Here is an 11074-nt window from a genome sequence, read left to right as displayed (position 1 = left end):
GCAGAACCTTTTGATTCCCAGCCTACTTCGTCTGGTACAAGATGAGCTGAAATGAGATGGTGGTGACAGTGAAATTCAGTGGTAAGGCTGCAGAGGGGGCAACTGTAAGAGGCCACTGGCCCAGGCAAGGTGCAGGACTGGGCAACAGCTGTTGGCACCTCCTCCTTCCCTCCAGCTGGCAGTGCCTGGGGCCAGCAGTCAGCTGTAGAGTGTTGTGGAGAGGCAGGGAGCTGCCAGCCTTCGCACCCACCTGCTCCTTGGCCATGGGGAGAGGGAGAGGGCTGCTTATGGTAAGGCTTCAACTCTGAACACGGAGCATTTCATACTCAGATTTCTTTACTTTCCTTTACATAGAGCACAGGGTCTTTGGGTGAAGTCAATGTGCATCTGTAATAACAGATAGCTTTCTGGCAAGTACAAGAGGAGATCTTCAAAACTTTCAAAATAAACTGTCAGATTAAAAGCATTGCTAGCCATAAACTGTGGTGTGCAGAGTGAAGACATGAAGAAACAAGGTAGCAAAAACCATGTATATTCACTCAGAGTGCAGGTTCAGCAAAGCTTAAACGTTTTGTACAGGGTATTTTTAGTCCTGTTGAAATATTACTCTTACACTTTGTGTTTTTCTTTAGCTTTCTTTAGCTTTCTTAGAAACAAGTGAAATTCTGGAAACATTCTCACATCACAAGAGGGCAACTGTTAATAGAAGGACAATCACTGATGGGACTAAAGTCACAAGATATTACACATTACCAAAATGCACTAGCCGGCCATCTTTATTTAAAGATATTTTTCTCAGCCTGTTAACAAATGTTTAGAAAGAAACAAAAAAACCCAAATGAAACAGTGGAAGGATTCTAAATGCAGGTCCACATGGAAATAAGACAGACGGTATCATATGAGCTGCAGTAACAAGTGAGAACCAGGTTGTAGTCCTGTTGGGCAGTCCCAGATCAGATGTAACCAATGGTCTTATTGCTTTGATCAGCTGGAGGCTTCAAGGGATGATTTCAGCTGGATGATCTGGAATCAGTCAGATGAGCATCTGGGGAAGGACTACGAAGGGATTTTTCAGAACATTATTAGCAAATCTTCAGATTGCTAGAAGAAACACACAAGTGCTCTGGGAAATTGATTCCTTTCTTCATTTCCAAATCTGCTGCTATACCTAAATTTAAAGAGAAGTTTAGGGATGAAGAAGAAAAGAAAAGCACCTTTTCTTTTTTTGGGGTGGGGGGAGGCTGGGGAAGAAAAACAGGCAAGGTTTAAGTGTTTGGAGTCAAGTCCAGGGAAATGAAACCCAGGGGCAAGACAAAGCTGGACTCAGAAAAAAAAGCTGGACCTTCATTGTACATTCTGAAGAGGAAAAGCCTGGAAGTTAGATGCAAAACTTATACCATACATGAAAAAAGTTGGACAGATTTGAGCATCAGAAACTTCAGACAACCTTAAACTTGTGCTTTAGACCAGAGAAACTGGCAGGTAGTTAGAAACATGAAACAACTGCTGTGCCTACATCATGGCCAGCAAATCAAGATCTCTCATACAAACCTTCATAAGTCGTGAAGTTAGATTTATCATGAATCTCTTTATGGCATTTACTGAATACAGCATATCTGAGGTGGTGTTCTGACATTTTGAATATTCTTACACAGAAATGTCCACATGAAGTTCTTAAGCCTATCACCTGCATAGTTGTAGGAGCTAACATATGCCCACTTCTTATTGCAATGAAAACCAAACTCAAACACAAGCAAACACTCCTCCTTTCCTTCTTGTCTGATATTCCTTTTAACTCACTCCTTGCAATTCATAGCATTACTTGATGGGATTCACATTGCTAACAGTCTTGCTCCAGGAATGAAGGAACACATGCACTTTAGAGCAGAGTAGGAGAAGTCAGGGTTTTCCTTAGGAATAGCAGTCACCTGGCACGAGCTACAGATATTTGAGAGCATATATCATTGCCATGCCATCTGCTGAGAAATGTCAGAATCTCGACTGTCAACACTACTCTCATAAGAAGGCTGGGGTCCAGAGATTTGCCATTCCCCCAGGCATATCTGCATTATTTTCTCTTTAAAACAGGTTCATAAAATGTAATTTTGTGTATTTTAATTGCAAGTGAATTGTGTCAATCCCCAGATTTTGTTTTGGGTTTGATCTTACTATGCCTCGGAGTTACGAGATTTCATTTCTGGTTTTAGCATTACCACAAACTTAGTTTAGTGTTTCAGAAACACCTTTTAAATGTTCTAATTTTCACAGTCCTGCTTTCAGACACTGGAAATCTATTTAAGCATATGGAGTACTCAGTGACTGGGCTAAAGTTCAGGAGGAAATACAAGAGCCCAAAATCACTAAAAGTAAAAATCAAATGCTGGGGTACATTAGCCTGAGGTCTCCAAAAGTCAGTCCAGCAGTGTAACTGGGTAGAGTGTTGCCACTAGCCACTCAAGGAAACAACAGATTTGTTGTTGCTGGCAAATCTGTCTCCTTCAACAAAGTGACCATTTGTTATAGTAGGTTAGTCCTGAGTGAGGTCTGAAGCCACAATAAGGAGTAGGGGATCATCAGCTTGGTACTGGGGACTGAGCATAGGAAAAAGGACCTGCTGGTTTTCCTGCTCACCTCCTTCCCCAGGAGAGAGAAAAATACTGCTGAAACCCAATTAACCTCTTGAACTTTCAAACCAGCTGAAGCCAGTATTTCTAAAGTCAGTGTCTCACATCATGAGTACTGAAGCTTTAGTTATACCTTTTTCTGGCTAAATAGAAATCCAAGGCAATTCACCTGTCTCAAACATTATTCAGAAATGAAAGTGGCAAGTAGGTGAGCAGAGATGAGCATTCTTTTAGCTGTTCCTGTCTGCTCTCCAGCATTAGATCACCTTTCTTGAAGTTACCCTGGGGCCTTAGAACAGACGTCCACTCTGGTATGCAGATAAATATTAAGAAAATCTTTTGCTTGGTCTCAATTGCCGCAGTACCAGACAGTGCGACCTGGTCCCTCCTTCCTGATATGAGGGCTGTGATAGCCCACCTTCTCAATAGATATTACTGTGCCTGAACAGGAAGTTTGCATCAAAGCCATGGTTCCCTTCCTGCTTAAGGAAAAGAAATCCTTATTTTAAATAGCTTTGCCAAGAATATGTATTTTTTCTTGCTATGAATATTGCCACCTGTGTCACTAATAAACCCCACACAGAGGCCACATTCCTTTTAAGGAAGATTTTGACAGAAATAATTGTCAACAGGCTAATAATCTGCTATGGCATCAGGTGTGGAATTGAGCATGGATGTCTTTTCATCCCAGTTTTTGATTCAAAGATTAGCAGGACTATGAGGCAACAGCTTAAGCCCAATACACTGCTGCTCATTAGTAGTCATGGGTTTGATAGCTATAGCAGTCAAAGGAGTTGTACCTGTTGGCCTTCTGGGATGAGAAGGAGCTGGAGAAAGAAGCCTTCATTTAAAAAGAGTATTGCTAATAGTCATAACTATTAAATTATGTTTTTGCATTTGTGAGTAAGCTGTAATTTTACTTTGACAGTTCCATACTTATCTAAAGTACCAGGGAAGATTTGGCATCCTCCTCAGTTAAAAGCTGTCTTAAGTAACAGATCTTCACTGCAGGAATAAACATCCTTTTTCTCACACACCCTAGTGGAAGCCGTGTCCCTCCCGCTGCAAGCCCAAAAGACACAAAGGGAGGTTGCTATTTTGCCTGGTTTTGTAAAAAACAGTTTATCTCAAGTAGATCTCCACCACTGGTCTGATTCACAAAGCAAGAGTTAACCCATCATCAGCACCTTCCCATCCACTGATTTCCCCTGCACAGCTGCTGCTTTGTTATTCCACTTCAAAGAATCACAGAATTCTGTGATCACTTCTGCATCTCCTGCATCAGGAACTATCCTCAAAGGTCACAGCACCCAAAAACCACATTGCAGACAGTGTATCATTGTTGTTTGCAGACTTCAGCTGCATCAGTTCGTATCAGGATTAAGAGACAAATTTACTTTGCCAGCATTTCCTCACTGGGCTGGACCCTCACCAGCTTCCTTTTCTTGGTTTCCCTCTTATCTGCTGTGGCTTCTTCAAATGTTCTGCTTATTTTTGAACTAGGTTTCTACGCTTTTGAAGATGCCCTTACTTTTGCTGGTATTAGATCACATCTGTGCTGATGACCACAGGACTCTTTATCCAGATTGCCCAGCTCTTGCTGACAAGACACTTCTGCAAGTGACATGAATCACAGGTTTGCTTAAACTTCCAGGCTCAAAGAGAGCCCAGAGAGCAGGTTTTGTGTTAGATGACATTAGTGTCACAAGTTTATTTCTTGTCCTTGGAAGTGTCTCCTGAGGGAAAGGAGACCATTGGTAGGACACTTCCCAAGAGAGCCATAAACTTGCTCCCAGGTAGCTTCTTGCTTTGAAGTTAACAAGCAAGTCAACCCACAACCTGGCTTTCTTCTTGCATTTTTGGGTAATCATATTTGCAAGACATCTACAAATAGCTCAGATTCACTGTAAATAGGCACAATTAACTTACCACCCAAGGTGGGTGCACTCATCTGCTCCAAACTGATTTGCATGGAACAGGAGCTTCAACTCTCTCCCAAAAAAAGTCCTCCAGCAGCACAAGCGTTGCAAACAGCTGTTAGCACCAAAGGAAGACCAATTCCCTCTTCCAAGCTATAGCTTTGAATATAAATGGCCTATTTCCCCTCCAAAGAAATAAATGTGAATTTTAATAAACCACACACAGAACAGATCCCAAAAGGCAAAAGAAATATGTACAGGAACTGAGTTCATCCAGATCACATCCTTTCTATCTGAGGCACTACAGCAATCCTCACCTGGTACTTTTAGTTCTCATTATTTAATTACTGGATTGGAGTTTTCATGTTTCTACAAACTTCTCACACTCAGAGCAGCACTTCTCAAGCCAACAATCCTAAGTAAAAATAGCTCAAGACAATGACACAAACTTGAGGGCCCCTCAGTGCTTCCTTTTAAAGAGAACCTGAGCATGTGATACTCTGAAAAAAACACCCAAGAAAGGCATCAACAGTTTCAAGGACTTGAATATTGTTTTATTTATTTTGGGATTAGCCCAAAGTCCATAAATATGCAAAAAACCAAAAAAAGAATAGGCCAAATCTAAGATTAGCTATTATAGAAAAATATTTAAAAAAAAAAAAAAAGATGGTAAAATAGAATAAGTTTCCCCATAGACAGCTGTCTTAAAGGCACAAGAAGATAACTAATTATACATGTACAAACATACTCAGCTCTCACAGCAATCCAGGCTGGGGACATACTCCCTGGGGAAAACCCCTGCAGAAAAGTCCCTTGGGGTCATGTTGGGCAGTGAGCTGAGCCCAGGCAGCAGAAAGGTCAAAAACACCCTGGGCAAGAATACAGCCAGGAGGTTGATGGAAGTGATTATTTGCCGTGCCTCAGCACTCGTTAGGCTGTGTCCAGAGTACTGCATCCAGTTTTGGAGTGAGCTCAGGAGAAAGTCTCCTGATGCTCGGGAGGGCTGGAGCAATTGCCTTATGAGGAGAGGCCGTGAGACTGAGATGGTTCATCCTGATTAAGGGATGGCTTTGGGATTGCTTGCAACATCCCTCAATACCTGTGGGAAAGTGACCACGGAGTTGGAGCCATGCTTTTCACAGCAGTGAATGGCAGGAGGATGAGAAACTATGAATCAAAGTTGAAAGAAGAGAGGTTCAGAAAGAAGATAAGGAGACCTTTCCCCCTGAGGACAGCTGGGCAGGGGTGCAGGTTGCCTGGGGAAGCTGTGCTGGCTCCTTCCTTGGATTTTTCCAGGACCCAAAAAGGCACAGCCCAGAGTAGCCCAATGTGAGCTCAGAAGTGACTCTGCCTGAGCAGGAGGCTGCACTGGAGACCTTCTGACTTCCCTTCCCTTCCAAATATCCCTATGATCTTGCAATCCTGTATAAATAATTTTTCCAACACCTTAGTTACTTGCAAAGTCAACAAGCATGAAAATATGTGGACCAAGCTATTTGATGCCTAAGAACCAGCAGATCAGCTCCAGGAAATCTACATGAAGAGAATTGCAGGGGCTAGACTACACACTTATTAGTGTTTTTTGCCATTGAAACAGCACATTACAGCCAAAGGAAAGTTTAAGAAATTGCTTGACTGCTTTCTGATACAGTTTTTTTTCTGATCTGAGCTATGACAGGACTTAGGGGATCAGTCAAGATGGATGTCACTATGCCAGGCCTGTACACACCTTACTTCAGATTGTTACCTGAATGGCATGAACACAAAACAAATGAAGTTTCCAGGAACTTCTAATGGGTCAATATCAGAGCTCAACTTTCCATGCCAGAACTAGTCGTAATGCTAGTCGTTGGGACATATCTCTTTAGAAAGCATGGGGGCTAAAGGGAGAGAAATCCTCTCTTCTGTTACTTTTCTTCTCAAAGAGCCCCATATCCCCTCTCCATCACATGAAAGCAGATTACAGACTTATTGTTCAATTGATTAAGGTGGTGCAATGGCAAAGAGATCCCAAACAAGGAACCAATTTTATTGCCTTATCCTTCTACAGCCACCAGCATTCTCTCTTTCTGTTCCAAATCAACTTCTTCCTCCAATTCTGTGCTGCTCTGGAGAATATCTCAGGGGTGCAGAAAGCAAGCTAAATTAGCCAAACAAGCCTTTCAGATCTTACAGTCTAAGAATTTAGCTGTGTCCATTTGACACAGTGGACTGAAATTAAAGAAAAGAGTATGGGAGAGAACATAACCCTCTGTGGGTTCAGCCTACCTTTTTCTCCTGAAAGCCAATATAATTTAGTTACTTGCCTTTAAGGTGGAGTGTTCTTGAATAACAAAAATAATTAAACTAAAACAAGGCAGTGATCTTTGTGCTAGTAAGGGCATATGAATAATAACACTATGACCTACTGGCAAAGGAGGGGTAGGGGAAGAAGAAAAACACTGGGCACTAGGACTCCCTCTTCATTGGTCATCCCAGAGCATCATGTGGCCACGGCTCCTTTTTAAAGATAAGTCCTGATCTCCTGGAGCTCATAACATCCTCCCATCGTGTATTTCTGTTTCAACCTGTGGAAGACATCTTTCTAGCCTGACAAAATGTGCGACCAGTTTGTGGGGACCTGGAAGCTCCTTACCAGTGAAAACTTTGAGGACTATATGAAAGAACTGGGTGAGAATTGTTATTTTGAATTGGTGTGTCTGGGACAGGGAAGAAGTGCTGGGTTTGAACTTTTTTCTTTACATGCTTTTCTGGCTATGCTGCTTATCAAGGGGGTTTTAGTTCAACTCTTTCAATCAGATGGGCTTAAACTGGAGAGCTTGGCTGTTTGAATTAGCAGTGTTAAATTCCTATAACATAGAAAAACCTTGATTGTGAGAACTAGTTTCAGGTAAGCCAAGTCTGAAAATTGGTGTGATGCTGGAATGCAGCAAGTCTCTGTGTTTAAAAGCAACAACAACTTTATATTGCTACTGGACTAGAAGACCAATTAATTGTCATGACTATTATAGTGAATGAAACTCTGTAGCTGCCTCCACTGAATATTAACAAAGAAAATTGCATGGATTCATGCAGATATTTGCAAAGACTTGATGGCTAAGACACTTCTCTAAAAGTGTAGACCTCTTGCTTACAATTAAAATAGTCTTTAAAAGGGTTTGACATTCTGTTAGTGTGGAAGAGCATGGGGTTAGTTGCACTGATTTGATTAGTATATGCTAAAAACGCGGGAGTGATTTGGAAATTAGGGGTAAAATACTGAGACTTATGCAGCATTCAGACAGCTCTCAGAGTGTGAGACTCTTGCACAGTTAATCTTTACTCCAGATTTTACTCAGGACATAACCATTGCCAGATATTTCTTAATCATTTCCTTTTATTCAGACTAGCCACTGATAAATATAAAAAGTGTGCTTTTTTTGCCCCTTGTTTGTTTGCTTGCTTTTGTGGCTTAGAAACTGTTATATTTCTGCTTATTTATGTTTAGATACAATTAGCATACAAGTTAGTGTACAAACTACCTCAGTTATTCTGAACAACTCTATGTGCAAATATCTGGCATGAAAATCTTGTCTCAGTTTTCAAAATTCTGCTTTTACTATTCTGACAATGGCAGAGTAGAGAATTTCCTTACATCAACCCACCCAGCTTTGTCTATAACAGTATCAAGATAGTGAGATATTACAAAGGAACCTCTGCACCACAGAATTAATAAAATTCAGAAAATACTAGGAAAAACAGCACTGAAGTGGTTTTTTTTTTCCCAACACGTAAAAGAAAACCATTGAGTAAAGACAAAAATTGCATAATGCCCTGTCTTATTTACAGGTGTTGGGTTTGCTACCAGGAAGATGGCTGGTGTGGCCAAACCAAATGTAACTATCAGCATCAGTGGTGATGTGATAACCATCAAAACAGAAAGTACTTTCAAAAACACAGAGGTATCTTTCAAGCTGGGTGAAGAGTTTGATGAGACCACAGCAGATGACAGAAAAACAAAGGTGAGTCCAAAAATGGCACTTTCCTGATACTCCCTCTCATAAGGAATGTGGGAGCAGGACAGAGTTGTGATTTTGACATCCAGTGTAGAAATGCTGCCTTCCTAGGTAAGGCTGCTGCGGATGATTTGTGCTCAGTGCTGTTTGGACATTTCAGGTCAGAAACAGCCACGCTTTGCTTTTTTTTCCCTTTGGCAGAATGTCATAACCCTAGACAATGGCATACTGACTCAGGTGCAGAAGTGGGATGGAAAAGAGACTATCATAAAGAGAAAAGTGGTGGATGGGAACCTGGTGGTGGTAAGTTCACTTATGTTACTTAATCACTGCATTCAGTGTGCAGAATTCATGTTTGGCTGGTGTCTTTGAATTCAAACACAGGGAGGGAAGGTATCTGAAAGGGCTCCGTGCACTTGGTAAGAAATCTCTCTGAATGAGTCTGGAGTGTAGGCTAAAACTGAAATGCTGTTAAAATTATGGAGCGGCATAGAGATACCTGTTCTATATTAATAGCAAGATATGGATAGAAACTGTCAGGAGAAAATAATGCAACATCTTTATGAGGGAAATTTTTATATATAATTAACCTATATATTATTATTTTTATATGTTCCTCTATATGAGAAAGCATTAACAAAGTCCGTGTTAAGTGCATCCACACTAAGCTGATGCAGAATATTCCTGGTCTTCCGCAGAGGCTCAACAGCCATCTCTGGGAACCATGCTGTGCATCACCAACAACTGTGTCACTATTACAATTTTATAGCAAAAAAGGAACCCTGTGTCCAAGCTCTGTTGGTTGGTTTTATCTGATCAGAGAGTATTGTCCTTCACTTGGTGGCAGTGAGGCCCACCTAAAATTTGGGTCTTCCTAGCACTGCTCTCCAGTTTTAGGAAATATGCTTTGAAGAATCTGGGAGAGGACTAAGACTGTGTTCATAAAAGGCAGCTGAGACTCCTACATGCTACAAAAGGATACACATATATGAAACTCCTGAAAAGTTCTGCCCTCCCTTATGGAAAAAATAATATGTCCATAAATGTTATATTTAAATTTGTTTGGATAGAGATCAGAGGAGAAGAAATAGAAATAATTTTTTAATAACAACTTCATTAAGAAAGATTGAACAAAACAGAGCTTGATCTAACAGAAAAATAGCTGAGGACAGAGCCCAACATGCAGAGGCTGACACCAGCATCTGCAAGTCTAAAAGCTCTGTGTGTGTATGTGTAGTGCACATGCATGTGAGGAAGACAAGCCACAGCTGCAAAAGGTGAAAGGGAAAAAGGCTAATGCCCAGCTCCAGGGTCCCATCACCCTCCATACAAATCCTAGGAGCCTTCTTCAGAGATAATCAATAGGAGATTAGAAATTTTCTGAGGGTCACTGGAGCAGTCCTTTAACGTTCTTTCAGTCCTGTGCTTGTATTTCAGGCTTCTGTTTCAGAAGCTCTGAAAATTGAGTTTCACTGTTTTGGCAATTGGTTTTAGAGGAGGGGAAATGCAAATTTTTCTTACACCACTGGATAAGTAATTCTCTACCTTCCGACTAAAATACATTTAGTGAGAGTTAAAAACTGATTGAATTCTCTTTTCTTTCCAGGAATGTACCATGAATAATGTTTGCTGCAAAAGAGTTTATGAAAAAGCATGAAGAAGCTACCTTGACACAGGACTAATGCTTAAAGCTGAAGAAAAACAACCTAACCAAAGGAGAAAAACTCCACAAATCTGTTTTAAAGAGAACTGTACTTTTTTCAGACATATCCCAAAGAAGTTATACGCAGCTAGTTTAATTTGTTGTGCCTATTCAATAAAATGTTCTGCTTTCTACAATCTGTGCTTGTGCTGGACTTTGTCAGAAAGAGGTTTGGGGGGGATGCAATGTTGAAAGAGTGCTGTGTGGGAAAGCATCACGTGAGAGCTAGAACCACACTCAGTAAATGTGACCCATCTCACTGTGGAAAGAGGATCAGAGTCTGTCCAGTGGGTGCACTTGTGTGACAGTGGTAGATGTAGACCTGGACGCAGAAACATCGTCTGGTGAGTGCTGTGTGTGGGCCACCCACTGCAAGGAGTCTGTGCACAGCAAGGGGAATAATGGGGCTGCTCTTCTCCGTTTCAAGTAAAGGTTCTTGTTCCTGGGACAGGGAGGACAAATAAAAAAAAGAGAATTCTAGGAAAAACCTGGACAATGAGTCTAAAAATGTGTGCATTCACCACTAAATGAGGAAATGGCCATATCTCAAGATTTGTCATTAAGATCTGTGAACAAAATTCCACATAGTCCCGACATTCCTGAGGTCAGCTGTCAGAGGCAACAGTGCTAAGTCCCTACTGCCAGCAGCAGAGACCTCACATACACTTGAACTTTCCTCTGCATAACAGACTGTTCCCAAGTTTTTGCACTATTTATACAACTAGAGAGGGAAACAGTAGGGACTTCTACACTCTGAATGAGCTGAGAAGTCATTTTAAAGCAGCTCCAAAAGGCTATCAGTAAATTCTGCAGAATATGTTAAAAAAGCCATAA

At 41.2% G+C, this 11074-nt stretch overlaps 1 protein-coding gene across 1 annotated transcript; it reads left to right on the top strand.

The window, feature by feature from the left end:
• The first annotated feature begins 7085 nt into the window (after nucleotides 1–7085).
• Nucleotides 7086–10377, top strand: LOC103804292 (fatty acid-binding protein, adipocyte-like). Its single transcript, XM_009076898.1, has 4 exons — nucleotides 7086–7213; nucleotides 8372–8544; nucleotides 8740–8841; nucleotides 10145–10377. The coding sequence occupies exons 1-4, from the start codon at nucleotides 7141–7143 to the stop codon at nucleotides 10193–10195; spliced, it is 399 nt and encodes a 132-aa protein (XP_009075146.1). The 5' UTR covers nucleotides 7086–7140; the 3' UTR covers nucleotides 10196–10377.
• Nucleotides 10378–11074: the final 697 nt, after the last annotated feature.

This window comes from Acanthisitta chloris, unplaced genomic scaffold, assembly GCF_000695815.1.
Source record: "Acanthisitta chloris isolate BGI_N310 unplaced genomic scaffold, ASM69581v1 scaffold2486, whole genome shotgun sequence".
Taxonomy (NCBI): Eukaryota; Metazoa; Chordata; class Aves; order Passeriformes; family Acanthisittidae; genus Acanthisitta; species Acanthisitta chloris.
This window is presented reverse-complemented; position numbering and strand designations above follow the sequence as displayed.